The sequence below is a fragment of the Acytostelium subglobosum genome (assembly GCF_000787575.1).
Source record: "Acytostelium subglobosum LB1 DNA, scaffold: scaffold6, whole genome shotgun sequence".
Lineage (NCBI taxonomy): Eukaryota > Evosea > Eumycetozoa > Acytosteliales > Acytosteliaceae > Acytostelium > Acytostelium subglobosum.
This window is the reverse complement of record NW_012236532.1, coordinates 232016-248991: the sequence shown is the minus strand read 5'-3', so window position 1 is coordinate 248991 and position 16976 is coordinate 232016. Positions and strand designations below refer to the sequence as shown.

Below are 16976 nucleotides of genomic sequence, written 5' to 3'. Positions count from 1 at the left end.
AATATGAACTGAAGTGATGGGTGATGGGTGATGGTTCGTCTTCCACCTTCATGATCAGATCACCAAAAGAACCTTCCGACAGTTCCATCGGGATACTTGAATGGATACTTGATGAATACATAAATCGATACAGCATTGATTGCAATTACAAATAGAATGTCGAGTATTGTTCCTGCAAGTTGTGAGGAGTTGGAGGATGATGAGGTGGAGGAGGAGGTGGAAGATGGTTTGGAAGTTATAACAGTTGTTGATGATGTTGATGTGAATGAATTGAGTTGATATATCATGAATGGTACAATGAAGTAACGACACTCGAATAGTGGTGAGGGTAGTAGTACGATCGCTACGCTAAGTAGGTAGAATAGTGCCCAGAGCATTGACTTGGAGGCCGCTCTCAATGATGTCCACATCTGCCATATTGAATAGATATAGAATGGTATCAGGAAGTACTTTGAGTTGGGATATGGAACGAAAACTCTATTCCAAAGATAGAAGCTATAATGTCTGTTGTCCGAGAGTATGAATATATGTGTATAGCTATGATTGATTGAATGAATGAAGAGTATTAGCAAGCAATTGATAGTTGGACAAAGTTGGAACATACGTATATAGTTGAATCATCTTGAAGAAGAATACTGATGATGATATGATTAGACGAAGTGCCATGGTTGGGTTGTTGCCTATGGCTCGAAGGAATGAGAGTGGATCGCGTGCAGCCTCTCTGTGGCTATTAAGGAATGATAGCAAGATGGATGGTGCATTGAACAATGTAGTGTACAGAGAGAAGTAGAGTAGCTGAGCAAAGTGGAACGATGATTCATGGTTACTGCGATCACCAACTACAATGCCATTGTTGAGATAGAGGAAGGCCACGAATGATAGACCAACCAACACGTATCCCCACAGTCGTCTAATGACCAGAGGTACATTCCACAAGGTGAACATCACAAAGTCCTGTAAGTCGTCCAACAGTGAGATGTTTGTTCGCTGCATCGTCTTGACATTGCTCCTCCTCGACTTCTCGCGCAAGTTGAGTATGGACAACAAGGCAACAAAGAATACCCATATGATGTTGGTTTGTCTAGTGAATACACTATATAGTCCAATCTAAAGAATGATCGTTCGTTAGTGTTGGTTGATATTGGTGGACCTGGAGTCCATCTACTTACCAATGCAGATAGAGTGTACATCTCTTCAAGATGAGTATAGTATACAAGTAGGACGGAGAGAGTGGATACTACATCTGTGTAGTAGAGTTGATGGAAGAAGAAGTGAAGTGGATGTAGTATGATTGAAAGTGCACGTAGTGCTGACAAAGTGTTGCCTTGTTGATGTCTTTGTTGTTTGATTAGACAAAGATATACAAGATAGAAGCCCGGTACTATCATCAATGCATTGAATAGACGCAGTGATTGAGTGGAGCAGAATGGCATGATAGGAACAACAACTCGCAACACATGAGATCCCAATGTAGCCAAGACATAAAGTCCAGGCAAGGTAGTAATCTTGTTGTCCCAAGTGTAGAAGTCGAATGAACAGTATCTCTGTGTCTGTGGCACATGGAATATCTCATCCTTCATTCAATTGAATGTGCATGTCAGAAAGTCAGTGTTGGATCATTGTCTTGTAATGATTGATATACCTACTACATAGTTGTCTGGTACATGTTTGTTTACAACATTATGTAGCCCCAATGATGTAATGAATAGTACACTACATATTGCTATCACTATCTTATTCATTGTTTATTATATGTATGTATGTATGAGTATAAGAATGAACTGTTATTGTGAACATCAATCTCCAAGCCGATGACTCATACTCATTCAGTCCCATAAATTCAGTTGGAAATCAGATTCGTCTGATGAATCTTGAGGGTCAGGTAGGGTTGAGATCTGATCTTAACTTTAAATCACTTGAACGAACGAGTAGTAGTATTAGTAGAGCAGGAGAAAGAAAGATATGGTGGTAGTAGCTGTTGGCACAACGAATAAGGCAAAGGTCAGAGCAACACAGGATGCATTGGACTTGATGTTCCCAACATCAACAACAAATAATAGCAACAACAAGGTGTTGAGTGTTGCAGTTGAATCATGCGTAAGAGCTCAGCCAATGGATGATGATGAGACTATTAGAGGAGCAACACATCGTGCCAAACAAGCTCTGTTACTTAATCCAGAAGCAGAGTATGGTATTGGTATCGAAGGAGGACTAAGCAACATCAATGGAACATGGTTTGAATGTGGGTGGGTCGTTACCTTCAACAGAGATGTATGTTCTCAAGTCCTTGCTTGCCCTTACCCTTACCCTTACCCTACCCTTACTCACCAACCAACTGGATATACATACAGGGCCAGATGGGCATTTCATCGACTTGTAGGTTTGAAATGCCAGAGAGAGTGATGAAGGGCATTATAGAGGAGGGGAAGGAGCTTGCAGATGTCATGGATGAGTTAACTTCACAGTCGGATGTCAGGAGTAATGAAGGCGCGATGGGAATATTTACGAATTCACTATTACAACGTCATTACGTATGTATGCATGCAGTTGTATTCTCCTTCTCCAGGTTTATATCGAAGCCAGAGTATTGGAAACCTGTTGTTGGTGAGGCCAAGTCTACCACTACCACAGGCAACAACATATAGGGCTTAAACAAGCCATCAACCATCTTTAACTCATAAATGAGGTATGTTAACTTAACATTCACTCAATCATTCACACTCTCACTCATTCACACACACACAACACTGATTGATCAATCAAACGAAAGGAACACAACCCCACGTGGATTGACACTCAATGACCTTCACTCACCCTTATCAAGATGATGTGTGGCAGGGCTTTAATCTATCAATCAATCAATCATACAACCCTCCTGTATCCCAAAGAAGCAGTTGAAGAGTGTGAGGTAATATATATATTATATTCAACTTAATCAATGATGGCATGGCATGGAATGGCATGGGCACTGGCTGAATGAATGGCAAGGTTGAAGTACTCTTGTCAACTTCAAGGTATAATTCAAACATATATATATATACATATAATATATACTATTTAAATAACTATGAAGTATTTTATTACATTATTATTAGTTGCAACATTGACAACACTGGCTTTTGTTGAGGTCAATGCTGTAAGATTGCCCGGAAGGACAAGGAACTATGAACAACAGTTCAGAGAATGGATGGCCGACTTTGATAAGGTCTATGTTGATGATGCCGAGTACTACCGCCGTCTCTCCAACTTCATCACCAATCTTGGAACTATTGCCAGAAACAACAGAATGCACAAAGGTCGCGCCACTTTTGGAGTGAACAAGTTTGCCGATCTCTCAATGGAGGAGTTCAAATCATACTATCTCAACTTCGAAACCGACCGAACCCCAAAGCGTGAGCCAACCAATGTGTCCTACCCATCAAACATTCCATCACAAGTTGATTGGAGACAAAAGGGATATGTTACTCCTGTTAAAAACCAAGAACAATGTATGTTTGGCGAAGTCTTCCCATCCTTGCCCTCCAGTATCCTGACAAATACCTTGACACTTAAATAGGTGGTTCATGTTGGGCATTCAGTGCTGCTGAGCAGATTGAATCGGCTTACATCATGCTTGGCAATGAGGCTCAGATTGCTTCCGAGCAACAAATCGTAGATTGTGATTCATTCGATGGTGGATGTGGAGGTGGTGACACAATGACCGCCTACAAGTATGTCGAGACTGCCGGAGGACTGACAACCAATGCCAGCTATCCCTACACCGCGCAGGATGGCACATGTTACGCCAACAAGACCAAGAAGTTTGTAAAGGTCACCAACTACAATTACGCTTCCAGCCAAGGTAATGAAACCCAACTCAAGGAGGCTATTGCTGCGCTGGGACCCCTGTCAATATGTGTAGATGCCATATCCTGGATGACATACCAGTCGGGTATCATTACCAGTAACTGTGGCAACGACCTGGACCACTGTGTGCAGCTTGTTGGCTATGCCATTGAGTCTAGCGTGACTCCAAACATCCCCTACTACATTGTTAGAAACTCTTGGGGACTGGACTGGGGTCAGGAAGGATACATATACATTGGCGAAGGACAGAACCTATGTGGTATTACTGATGAAGTGTCCTACGTAGAGGTAGAGGCTCTGGACTAAAAGAAATAATAATATTATTATTATTATTATTCGTTTTAGTAAACTGACTGACGAGTTAGTCTACGACAACAATTATAGTATGTAATAAATAACTCGTTATACGACATATATATTACACCTTATATAGTATGGATACAATACATATACCCACTCACACACAATGACATTGACAACGACATTGAACACAGATATTAACTGTTGGTGTCTCCCCCAACACACACACACACACATATATGTGATATATCTTTAAAGTCAGATATACACACACTTGTAGATATATACCCTATACAAGTTCATTATTTACTATCAAAGGTCCTTTTATTTATTCGACCAATATATATTATTTATTCCTTTCATTATTTATATATTTATTTATTGAAGAGAAAGAGAGAGAATGTTTAGGAAAGCATACAACAAGGCTGCACTGGCTGTGGCCATGTTGTTGCTTGTATCTTGCCTCATTAATGTGGGCAGCAGTTTCGATCCAGACTCATTAGTCGATAATATTGTTTTGAAACATCATGCCAAGTTGTTGGAAGATGTGGCAAGTGGAAAGTTGGTGGCTGAGGAAGAGGTCCAGGAAGTGGCTGAGATGACACCACTGCCAGGTTATCAATGCAAGCATGACCACCACCTATCCGGAGTCATGAAGAATATAGTGCCAAAGATTGACAAGATGGTGGCCCAGTCCACCCCAGTGAATGGTGGTGATTTCGTAGAGGTTGCCGCAGCTACAGCATCCAACAGACAGCCAATCCGTATTCTCTTTGACAAGTCAACGCTGGACAATGACAAATATGCATGCTACACCGTCGGCCAAAAGGTCGCCGTCGGTCTAGACAGTGGATCTGACTCGACACGTGGCCTATCATCGTGCTCTGGATCGGATGATAATGCCTGCATCTACACATGTCGCCAACAGGACCTTCTGACACCAAGCATGAAGCGTCTGATCACTGACTACATCCTACCAACAATGAGCGAGGTGTTTGGATCCGTCATCCTCGTTGACCGTAATGAGCCAGATGTACTCAAGTTCAACCAAGATATCTACAACACCTTCAGCCAACAATGCAACTATGGTGTCAACGTCCCAAGCACCTATGTCACCAATGGTGCACCAAACACTGATCATGTCGTCTTTGTAACTGTCCGTCCAACAACTGACACTTGTAAGTACATTCATTCATTCATTCTTTGTTCGATTGATTGATCGCTAACACATACTCTAGCTACCATCGCCTATGCTATGCCATGTAACTTTGATGTACGTGGATCTGGATTCTACGGCAGACCAAAGGCTTCAGGAATCAACTTCAACCCATCATACTTCTACAACTACGTAAACAAACCAACTGGATTCAGATATCGCGAGTACGTCCGTGTTGGTATCCATGAGATGACCCATTCTCTAGGCTTCAGCAACTTCTTCTACAACTCCTTCACAACATCACGTGGTGCCAGATACAGTAAGTTTCATTGTTTGATAGATAGATTGATTGATTGATCAATGCTCCATACCTAACATACATTCATACAATACAATATAGATGCTGCATCTGAGATCAGGAGAAAGGGAACATCACCAGCTGGTGAGAGATTCAATGCCAAGAAGTTTGCCATCGTGTCGCCAAACGTCGTGAACTTTGTCAGGGATCACTATGACTGTGATAGCATTGGCTACGCAGAGTTGGAGGATGCTGGTGGAGCTGGAACATCTGGAAGCCATTGGGAGAAGCGTACCGCTGGAGAGGAGTACATGCTTGGATTCGTCTCACCACTGGCACCAATCACCAACCTCACACTCTCATTGCTCAAGGACACTGGATGGTATGACATCGACTACTCTCACTCTGAGAAGCTAGTCTTTGGCAAGAACCTTGGTTGCCGTTGGTTGGACCAATGCTCTGATAATACCTGGAACTATCAAGGTTACTTCTGCACCAACAATGGAGGTATGTTATCAAGTTGATTGATTGCGCTTGACTGCCTGACTGACTGACACTTTGTTACCATCTAGATGTTGGCTGTACCGCAACAAGAATGGGCAAAGGTGTTTGTCTGCTTGGTTATGGTAGCCTTAAGCCAGAGTACCAACACTTCAAGAACCCAAGACTTGGTGGATTGGACAGTGTTGCAGACAATTGTCCATACTATCAAGTCTATGATGAGATTGATACCTCCCAGTACTGTGTCAACGAGGAGGAAAACAGCACATTGGAGGCCACTGTTGGCGAAGTGTTTGGTTCCAACTCCAGATGCTTTGAGTTCACCTCTGGTGGTGACCGAGTCAGACATGCCTGCTGGCAAATGAAGTAAGTATGATGATGATAATGATGGAACCACATGCTAATCAATCAATCAATCACTATCCAATCTAAAGGTGCAATGGAAAGAATATCGACATTACGATTGGAGGCCAAGTGTATACTTGTTATGATGGCCAGGCCCAGCAAACGATCAATGTTAATGGCATGCAACTGAAGTGTCCATTTGGAGGTTTGGCCGAGTGTGGAGGTCGCCAAGAGAGTCTGGATGTGGCCGGAGGCAACACCAGTTCAACACTGTTCGCCAACGCCAAGCTTACATTCGCACTGATGCTCATTGTCCTGTGTACCTACATTGTTCTTTAACCATCGAACGAACACCAATAAACCTAAACACATAACATTGAAGTACGTACGCTTTGGGGACATTCCAAGCTCATGTAGATGTATTAAGATGTACTCTGAGGTTGGATGATGGTAATCCAATCCCACTCTTTCGTTCGTTCGATCAATCAATCGTTCACTTCTTGGGCACGGGAGGCTGGTTTGGATCCAGGTTGTAGACTGCAGCGTTGGCTGGACGCGGCAAGTCCTTTGGAGAGGTGGGCTTGGGTTGGTTGGAGAAGTAGGGATGAGCCAACGCCTCGGTGGCGGTACATCTTGAAGCTGGATTGAATGTAAGCATCTTGGCCAGAAGATCCAAGGCGTCTGACGAAGCGGCAGTGAACAGTTGATTGAATGGTGTCGCAGGGAACTCGGTGAACTGTATATAGTTTGGCAGCGATGTGACGCCAGGCCATATCGTCTCGTTCGGTGTGCCAAGCGCAGAGAATATCTTCTTGAGTTGATCAATCTCGCTGTTGCCCGGTAGGTATGGAGTACGAAGCATCAGCTCGGCAAAGATGCATCCAACTGACCACATGTCCACTGATGGTCCGTATGACTTGGCGCCAAACAACAACTCTGGTGCACGATAAAAGATTGTAACGGCTTGTGGTGAGAACACCTTATGAGGATCGCCATACTGTCTCGCCAGACCAAAGTCTGCCAGTTTCATCTCGCCAGTCTCTGAAGAACACAACAGATTGTTTGGCTTTAGATCCTGTATATTTGATTGATTGATTGATTGATTGATTGAGTCGTGAGTCAGTTCATACTCATTGAATGTTTGATTGAATCCCAAGTATGACATACTCTATGAAGTATCCAGTTCTTGTGACATGCCTCAACACCTTGAAGTAACATTAACATATAACTCTTGATGTCTGCAGCCTTTAGAATGACAGACTTGTCCTCTATAATATGTTGTAGATCCCAAGACATCAACTCGAACACAAGATATACATTGGACTTGTAAGCAAATACATCTACTAACTATATATATGAATCATTGAATGAATGAATGAGTGAATGAATGAATGAATGAATGAATGATTGAATGAGTCGTACGAATGTCTATTCTTACCTCTACTATGTTTGTATGTTTGAATTCTTGAAGTGCTTTGATCTCTCTGATTGCAGAGAAGGAGACACCATCATCTGTTGCATCCTTTATCAATATCTTCTTGATCTTCTTTATAGCCACTGGACGACCTGTTGACTTTTGGAATCCAAATGATACAACACCATATGTACCCTCACCTATAAGTTTAATAACGTTGTATTTATCCATTATCTCTATCTCTTTGCGCAACAACTGTCTTCAAAGAATCCAACATCATTAAAAGTTGTTGCCTCGACCCCACGACCTTCAACAAAGTTCACTCATTCACTCTCTCATTCATTCATTTACAAGTTATACATGTTGTTTATTATTACTACGACTACTACTACTTTAGTTGTTGATTAGAGGAGTCTTATCATTGGCCATTGGATTGATCCTTATTGATATGTCTTGATGAAGTTTGTCAAATGATCCTGATGAGGATCCAATTTGAAGTTCAATGTTGTAGTTTGAAGCAGTACACAACAACTTTGAGAATCCATTCTCATTATCAGACTTTGGCTTATCCTGTACAGAGAACTGAATACCTTCTTCTCTATATCTACTTGTAAGATCCTTTACATCACCTTCCAAGTTCTTCATAATCTATTGTGATTGAATGAATGAATATGTGAGATGTTGATTGAACGATGATGTATTATATACACATACCTTCTTGTTAAGTGCATGAATGCCCCACATTGATAGGACTAGACCAAAGAGACCAATGCCAGCGGTGATCTCTAGGTTGAGCCATTGTGATGATATGTGTAGTTTGGAGATGATGTAGAGGACAATACAGATAATGGCAGAGATTATATTGGTAATGAACAATCTTATTAAGCTAATCTTTAGACTGGTGATCTGTGCATTGAACTTATACAATATATATTTATAGTCCAATTGATTGATAAGGCCATTCAACTCTGAAGGGAACTCCTTCTCAGCATGAAAGCCCTTCATTCCATTACATCTCAATACCAACATACAAGGTTGTTGTTCCTGAAGTTGTAAAGTCTTCTCTATATTCATGTTCATTATGTGATTGATTGATGATTGATTGATTGATTGTGATTGAGTGAATGATAGTCTGATCGGTAGCCTAAGTAACTGTAGGCCAGACTTTACCAATGACCTGTGCTACCGAGTCCAAGCGCGACTAATTATCCAGTCCCCAGTTTCCAAGTCCAAGTGATGGGTCGCTTTCCCCCTCGTTTATATCAGAAAGTGATCACTTTCACACTCACCAAAGGTTAGAAAAAAGTGGAAGTTTATGGATAAAGAATTGTCTAGAGGTTGTCTAGATGTTGATCAATGGTGATGTATCATTGATATTGATAGAAATTGATGATTGGCCACCATGATGAATATGATGAGTATCAGACTTGATCAATACCTCAATGTTATAATTGCATGCTGTACAGAGGAATCTTGCCAAACCGTTCTCCTTATCCAATGTTGACTTGTACACCAACATGAACTGAAGACCTACATCCCTATATCTACTCGACAGTTCTAAAGTATCCTCTTCCAGGTTCTTCATTATCTGTAGGAGTGATTTAGTAAGTTAGTATGTTTGTGAGAGAGTGGGGGAGTGAGTGGAATGATTCCAATCATAATAGTACCTTTTTGTTGAAGGAGTATACACCATATAGTGACATGACAAGACCGAATGTACCAAGACTACCGGTGATCTCAAGGTTTAGCCATTGTGCTGAAATATGTAGTGATGATATGACTAGTAGTACTGTACAGATAATGATATTGATCATATTGGTAATGACCATTCTTATTATATTCATCTTGAATCCATCTATTTGTTCATTGAACTTATATAACATATATTTATAATCTAATTGATGAATCAATCCATTCAACTCACTTGGATATTCATTCTTTGCATTAAATCCTTTCATTCCATTACATTTCAATAATAATTTATCCTCATGTACATTCAATTGTGACTTCATCTTATTAGATATTAATATTGAATTATTATTATTCATATTTGATTATTTAGGTCTTTGATTAATTGATCGGGATGATTCCAATTGTAATTATTGATTTAAATATTTATTTGATTGGTTGAGTAATATTATTATTATTAATGATGTTGTTTTAGTAGATTGAATTGGAACATTTATAAATAGTTTGGACAATGATTCCCATTGGTAAAAAGTCCCTAGTATCCAAGGTTGAGTTGTAGTTAGATGTAACAAAGAGTCATATTGGCATAGCATCTTTATTATTTTTCGATGGCGAAGTTGATGATAACAACATGTTGCATATGTAAACTACAGAGGTTTGGAGAGGTGTAGTCCTTGAAAGCCAAAACAGATCGATCACTTTTATGTTTCCCCCACAGTAGTTTTGGAGCTTGAGGAGTGTGACCCTTCTTGCGAATGTTCAAGGTCTCGGGTTACCCCCACTGATGAGGTCACATTTTATCTTGATGTAGAGGGACTTTCCCAACGATTAACTCCACTTATGACTTTTCGTTGTTTGTAAGATACAAATGACAAGTTTGATTAATAATAATAATTTTTTATATAGGCCTGGTTGTGTTGATATTTTTTGGAGGACTCTTTAGAGTCTTCCATAGTCCCAGACTTTGAATGATTGGGTGATCGATCACTTTGGTCGATTGATTGAATGGTGAAGTGAATGGTGAAAGAAATATACGTGTTGGAAATATTAAGCTTGGTTCTGGTTGGCAGCCTCAAGTCTTGCAGCTCTGTTGGCTCTCAGCTCGACCATGTGCTTGCCCTTGCGTTGGATGGAATCGGCATAACGCTCAAGTGTTGGTAAGTATTGCTTGAGCTCCTCAGTGAAACATTTGGCAAAGGCTGGACGCGTTCTAAGACGTGCGAGATAGGCTACCAAAGTTGGATATTCACTAATCTCTCCCAACAACTCGGCCATCAACATGTTGTAGCCAAAGAGACAATCGGCAGCAGTGAACTCATTGCCCAGGATGTATTGGTTGTTGCCCAATTCGGCGACGACGAATGGTGCGATCTCCAGATGCCAAGTGTCGAGGCTGGACTCGATGACGGACTCGTTTCGGGCGGGATGGCCGACGGGGAACAGCACACGATTGGCATAGAGCTGGACAAAGTTGGGATAGATCTGAGTGGGACAGTTGAGCAAGAATTGGTAGAACTTGCCGCGTTGATGGGCATCGACAAAGTTGGTCAACTTCTTCTCGGTGTCAAAGTTGTCGAGGATGTAGAGAAGGATGGCTGATGACTCGATCAGAGTGAAGTCACCCTCAGTGTAGAATGGTATCTTTCCCTGTGGATGCTTCTTCATATGGAACTCATTCTTCATGTCCTGGAAGCCCAAAGTGACAATCTCGACCTTATCCTCAATATCCAATTCAAGGATACAATGAGCGACGACTGAAGAAACAAAGTATGGAGTATGGAAGAACTTGGCAACTGACATTATTAATTGATTGATAGATTGATTGTTTGTTTGTTTGAATGACTTACTATTTTAAAGACTTGAGTATTTATAGACATTATAATGATCTTCACCAACCCATCAAAGTGGACCGACACTATACCAGTTGATAAGTTTGTTATCACTGGTCAAAGTCATCGACTATGAGTCGTCGCTTCCTTTGCCCAGAAGCCACACTAAACCACACAACACACAGATCTGAAAGAATGTTGGGATCATTCATTCCCTTCCATTTTTTTGTTTGTTTGAGCAAACACAACTCATCCCAGGATAAAGTGATCATTGAGTTAACTTGACAACAATCCTGGTAAACAACGATTGACATCATCTCTACATCTTGTCGGGTACCAAGTCGAAGAATGTCTTTGACTATTTGTAGTTGTACAAATGTCATCATCCATTTTTGGAGGCAATATTTTTTGTTCCTCCAAAGTTGATTAGTTGATTGAATGAGTGAACGTGTCAACTATGTCTGATACTCAATATTAATCTAATGATCAATATAAGATTAATTTAGAATGAGTATCAGACATAGGTGATACGTTCATTAATTAGTTTATAAATATTATTATTTGTATTGTACTTGTTTGACATCTAGACCTACAATGTGTAAATGAGATCTCATTCTTGACAAACCATTTCAAATAATGCAAAAGAGACTCTTTGAACGTATCTCCAGACTCCGATTGGTACTCACCCCCATCAAAGATTGATGGACGGCAAGCCATATTTAAATATCCAATGCTTTTGTGTGTCTATCAACGGTCATCATCCTCAATCACTCAATTAATCAATGAATCAATCAATCAATCAATCATTCATACATCCTATTTACTATAAAAAAAATAATAATAGTATTATAAGATGGGAGCAAACTTATCAAAAGTTATTGACAAGGCAATTGAGACCAAGGCTACTGAGTTGGACTTTACTGGCAAGGGATTGCATGAACTGCCCAATGAGATAGGTGCCATTGAATCACTACAGAAGCTCAATCTCAGTCGTAATGAGTTAAGAAGATTACCTGCCAACATTGGTAAGTGTAACATTCAATCACTCACTCACTCACTCGATCGTGATCACACTCGCTCACTCAATCAATCATACTTTAAACAGGCAATCTAAAGAACTTGACATTACTTAACTTGTTCCAGAATGAGCTGAAGGAACTACCTCATGAGATTACGGCACTGACCAACTTGCAGTCACTAAACTTGAGTATTAATAAGCTGCCGGCATTGCCAAGAGGCTTTGGATCATTCAATCACTTGCACTTCTTGGACATTAGCTACAACAAGTTGACAGAGATCTCTAGTCAGATAGGCCTGATCGCCACGCTCAAGGAGTTGCACTGCTCCTTCAACAATCTGACCAGCTTGCCAGTGGAACTGGCCAAGTGTCTGGAGCTCGAGCATCTAAACTGCTCCAACAACAAGATCACTTCGATCCCCGATGAGTACGGTGCACTCAAGAAGCTAAAGGTGCTCAACGTCGTCAACAACAAGATTGAATGGGTGCCGCCACCCATTGGCAAGCTGCCCAAGCTTCAAAAGGTGGACATCTCACTCAATCCAATCAAAGAGTGTTTGGAAGAGAATGCCAAGAAGGGTCCAGAAGTATTCATTCAGTATCTTAACATGCCAAGTTATGATGGATTGTACTATAGAGTATGTAATCACCTTCGCGCCACTCACTCACTCGCTCTCTCACTAACACTTTGACACACTTTAGGAAACTGGCAAGGCTAGACCCTCGACTACTACATTGTCAGTCCACGAATAACTTGTGGACATGACCAACATGCGTTCATTCAATTGTACAATAGGAATGTTGATATACATCATCAACAACAACACCATCCAACAACCAAACATACAATAACATTAGTTCAAACACATTATTTATTACAACAATATCACATCAATCTCGAGATCATCATCTCATCGTACAAAACAATGCATCTCAAGACCACCGCTCGATCACTTACTCACTCACTCACTCATCATTGATCACTCGTCTTGGGCCTTATACCATGGTGTAAGGCCCCCTCCATAGCCATGGTATTGAATTGGAAATCCTGTAGCCTGATGTAGCAAGATGTGGGTCAATCGATTGTTGGCATCAACAATGAATTGCGACAACAGGACACAGGTCATCAATGCTGGTATGGACCATGGATTGGTGGTCCGGGGTAGGTCATGTGTCGACAATCAATTCGCAAGACGAGTCACACACGTCCTTTGGTAAATATCAAACCATTGTGTGTGTTTGAAGTATATCACGTCAACTCTATAAATCTAGATTGTGAGACGTATTCTGAGTCCAGGTAACAGAAAAACGAAACCCAAGCATGTTGATGTGATTGCCCTTGTTGGGTGTTGCATTCATTTGAAAAAATCTTAAAATCGTGTTTGTAGACTCAAAGTCCTTCCCCATGTTTTGTGGATACACAAGTCCAGGCTACACACATTGTTGACCAGTTTCAAAGTCATCGCGTGACAATCATTCATTCATTCAAATACACACAAACATACATATACATATATATACAAACAAACATATTCATTCATTCTATATTCAATATAACAATATAATAATAATATAATGTATAATACAAACTCTGCAGTATCGAATGCTGCTACAGGTAATGTGGTGACGGGTGCTAGTGGACCGAATGGTTCAGCAGTCAATGATTACTTGATACAGGATGATTTCCCAACATCGTCATCAGGTCATATTGGTTCCAATGCAATATCTTCAGCATTCACAGATGGTTATGATTACTTTGGTATCAGTGAAGAGGTTGCCAATATAATACAAACAACTCCAGCAACTCAACAACAAGTAGCTTCATCTGGTGGAGCTGGAACATCATCATCACAACAATCTCAAGGATCACAAGTAGTTGTTACAAACAGCAACAATAGCAATAACAATAACAACAACAACAGTAACAACAATAATAACAAGCAATATGGTCCTGAGGTGACAATGGCCAGCGCGACATCTAGTGCCTTGGCCAACTTGGCGCGTATACAACAGTTGCAGTCCACTGGTGGCATCATCAATTTACAGAACAATGGTCAGAAGCCAATGTTCTTGATGCTTGGCAATGAGAACATGGGCGTGCTGCCCTTCACCGATGAGAAGAACCTCTTACTACTGTCTGCATTGAATAACGATGGCAATTCAATCTATAATATACAATCACCTGTACTCCTTCAACAACAACAACAAGCACAACTACATCAACAACAACTCCAACATCAACAACAACAACAACAACTTCAACAACATCATTATGCACAGCAACAACAACAACAACAACAACAGCATATGTTGCCACAACAACAACAAGTACAAGTGCAACAACTACAACAACAACAACAACAACAGCAGCAGGCACAACAGTATCACCTGCCAACGTATACCATTCAACAGAATCACCCGATAGTCATTCAGAACATTGGCAATCATCAACAGCAACAACAGCATCACTTGCAACAAGCCACCCCTGTACAGCAACAACAACACATTCAACAGCAACACCTCCAACAGCAACAACAACAGCAAGGACTTATCCCAGGCCAACAGATCCCAATCGGACACCAGAACAATGTATATTCACAACAACAACAACAGCAGCAACAGCAGCAACAGCAACAGCAACAACAGCAACAACAACAACATCCAAAGATTATCTATCAGCAGTCCAGACCAAAGCCATCAGCTGGTGTACCCGTACCCGTGCCACAACCACAACAACTACTTCCACAACAAGTTGTTGTGTCCACTGCCAACAGAGCTGTCACAGACCTGACGTCATCATCTGGTCCCAGCTCACCCGCACTGCCAGCATCACCACAGCACAGCCCAATGCCCAAGCCAACCAATGCCAAGCAGGCAGCTGCCATCCAACCAGCTGTTCCAGACCCAGCCATCTTTTCACAGTAAGTCATTTGATCAATCTAGATTGATTGGAATCATTCCATCACTCACTCACTCACACAATCAATCAATCAAACAGAGTACCATTCGTTCACACCATCTCCAACAAGAACGCTGTACATCCAATCAATAACTTCATACTTAATGACGACTATGAGGACAATAACGTCAACGACAAGCAAAAGAACCGAAGAAGAGCAAGCCAGAACTTGGCCAGCAGAAACTATAGACAGAGAAAGAAGGCCTATATCTCGGATGTGGAGGTCAAGGTCGAGCAGCTAGAACAGGAGATTGAGCGATTGAAGAAGGAGAACTCCGAGGCCAGGAGTCTGGCCAATCGCCTGCTCCAGGAGAATGCCATACTGAGGAACGGCGGCATGCCTCTGTCAAAGAAGTCCGACATCCCCGGATGCACTGGCGACGAAGAGGACGAGGAGGACGGCGAGGAGATGCTGCTCAACACTGTGGTGCAGCCCATCAACGAGGGACCGACAGACATCTCTGTGCTGATCGATCGTCTGGAGCTTGGCACCAAGAACAGCCAGGACCGCCAGGCCGACGACCTCCAGGATCAAGACAAGATCGCTGACATCACCAACACGCTCAAGCAGTTCTACGAGACGCTCAAGTCCAAGCACAATGTATATACCGACCAGATCAAGCAGATTGTCAACCCATGCACGCAGGCCAAGTTGGTCCTACTGGATGCCGATGTCTCGGGCAAGAACATTGGAGCGGCCTGTGCTGTGCAGCAGCAGCCCATGTCTTCGCCAGACCAGCAACACAACCATTACATGAGCACACCAGAGATGCCCCACTCCTCCCCATCAAGCAGCTCATCCCACGCACAAGCTCAATCATGGTGGACATCATTCGTTAACGAAGCCAATGTCAATGAGCATCAAATAATGAGAATCAAGTATGTTTCAAGTTGATTGAATGGGACCATGATCATGATCACTCACTAACACTCAATCCACACTCAGACGCTTGAAACAGGACTTCACTGTACAACATCAAAAGTTCATCAAGGAGAGACAGGTGCTCAATAAGGAGGTGAAGGAGTTCTACCAGACCAAGTTGTTCACAAACAGAGGCTATCATGGAGGTATTGGATCGAGCAGTGGTAGTGTGGGCGAGCAGTCGTCGCCATCACAAAAGATGGTGGACATTGATGATCCAAGTCCAGGACAACAGCAATCAAACATTGCCCTGTTGGGCGAACGTTTGGAGCAGATCAAGCTCAACCTGGAGCAGGAGAAGATCCTACTGTTGGAGACCTATCAACAGCTTGGCATTGTGTTGACGCCCTACCAAGAGGCATTGCTCATCACCAGAGTGTACAACAATCCACAGGTCAGCACATCGAACCTAATGATGATCCACACAATATGGGAGGCGATATCTCTATCCGAATCACAAGAGTCATTCAACAAGTCACCAACTGTATCACAACAATCACACCAACAACAACAACAACAACAGCAACAACAACATCATCATCAAAACCTTGAGCAAATGCAATGAACTCATTCATTCATTAAAGTCCTTGTCGACAATAACCATGGCAACTATTTATACTTTCAATCCCTTTATCTCTAATGACAACTAATCAATGGATGTCGTGGTGTGGATATTGAGTCAAAGACACTGAATAAAAT

General features: G+C 41.7%; 9 protein-coding genes across 9 annotated transcripts; 5 read left to right on the top strand and 4 right to left on the bottom strand.

Moving 5' to 3' along the window:
* Positions 1-59: 59 nt before the first annotated feature.
* On the bottom strand, positions 60-1580 carry SAMD00019534_034150 (hypothetical protein; the record flags this gene model as incomplete). The annotated part of the gene is made up of 3 exons (XM_012904307.1): positions 60-537; positions 605-1107; positions 1170-1580. 3 exons carry the CDS (start codon positions 1578-1580, stop codon positions 60-62), a joined length of 1392 nt encoding a protein of 463 aa, XP_012759761.1.
* Positions 1581-1944: 364 nt separating this feature from the next.
* On the top strand, positions 1945-2639 carry SAMD00019534_034140 (hypothetical protein; the record flags this gene model as incomplete). The annotated part of the gene is made up of 2 exons (XM_012904306.1): positions 1945-2267; positions 2339-2639. Coding segments are annotated over 2 exons (624 nt in total), but the record flags the coding sequence as incomplete, so codon positions are not given.
* Positions 2640-3067: 428 nt separating this feature from the next.
* SAMD00019534_034130 (hypothetical protein) lies at positions 3068-4149 on the top strand (the record flags this gene model as incomplete). Its single annotated transcript, XM_012904305.1, has 2 exons — positions 3068-3488; positions 3557-4149. Coding segments are annotated over 2 exons (1014 nt in total), but the record flags the coding sequence as incomplete, so codon positions are not given.
* A 397-nt stretch (positions 4150-4546) lies between these two features.
* Positions 4547-6785, top strand: SAMD00019534_034120 (hypothetical protein; the record flags this gene model as incomplete). Its single annotated transcript, XM_012904304.1, has 5 exons — positions 4547-5324; positions 5385-5621; positions 5703-6107; positions 6173-6467; positions 6536-6785. The coding sequence occupies 5 exons, from the start codon at positions 4547-4549 to the stop codon at positions 6783-6785; spliced, it is 1965 nt and encodes a 654-aa protein (XP_012759758.1).
* A 154-nt stretch (positions 6786-6939) lies between these two features.
* On the bottom strand, positions 6940-8091 carry SAMD00019534_034110 (hypothetical protein; the record flags this gene model as incomplete). Its single annotated transcript, XM_012904303.1, has 3 exons — positions 6940-7521; positions 7614-7793; positions 7885-8091. The coding sequence occupies 3 exons, from the start codon at positions 8089-8091 to the stop codon at positions 6940-6942; spliced, it is 969 nt and encodes a 322-aa protein (XP_012759757.1).
* A 162-nt stretch (positions 8092-8253) lies between these two features.
* SAMD00019534_034100 (hypothetical protein) lies at positions 8254-8889 on the bottom strand (the record flags this gene model as incomplete). The annotated part of the gene is made up of 2 exons (XM_012904302.1): positions 8254-8508; positions 8575-8889. The coding sequence occupies 2 exons, from the start codon at positions 8887-8889 to the stop codon at positions 8254-8256; spliced, it is 570 nt and encodes a 189-aa protein (XP_012759756.1).
* A 1707-nt stretch (positions 8890-10596) lies between these two features.
* On the bottom strand, positions 10597-11349 carry SAMD00019534_034090 (hypothetical protein; the record flags this gene model as incomplete). The annotated part of the gene is made up of 1 exon (XM_012904301.1): positions 10597-11349. One exon carries the CDS (start codon positions 11347-11349, stop codon positions 10597-10599), a length of 753 nt encoding a protein of 250 aa, XP_012759755.1.
* An 882-nt stretch (positions 11350-12231) lies between these two features.
* Positions 12232-13149, top strand: SAMD00019534_034080 (hypothetical protein; the record flags this gene model as incomplete). The annotated part of the gene is made up of 3 exons (XM_012904300.1): positions 12232-12403; positions 12484-13034; positions 13099-13149. 3 exons carry the CDS (start codon positions 12232-12234, stop codon positions 13147-13149), a joined length of 774 nt encoding a protein of 257 aa, XP_012759754.1.
* Positions 13150-13971: 822 nt separating this feature from the next.
* SAMD00019534_034070 (hypothetical protein) lies at positions 13972-16842 on the top strand (the record flags this gene model as incomplete). The annotated part of the gene is made up of 3 exons (XM_012904299.1): positions 13972-15317; positions 15395-16234; positions 16302-16842. 3 exons carry the CDS (start codon positions 13972-13974, stop codon positions 16840-16842), a joined length of 2727 nt encoding a protein of 908 aa, XP_012759753.1.
* Between the last annotated feature and the right edge of the window lie 134 nt (positions 16843-16976).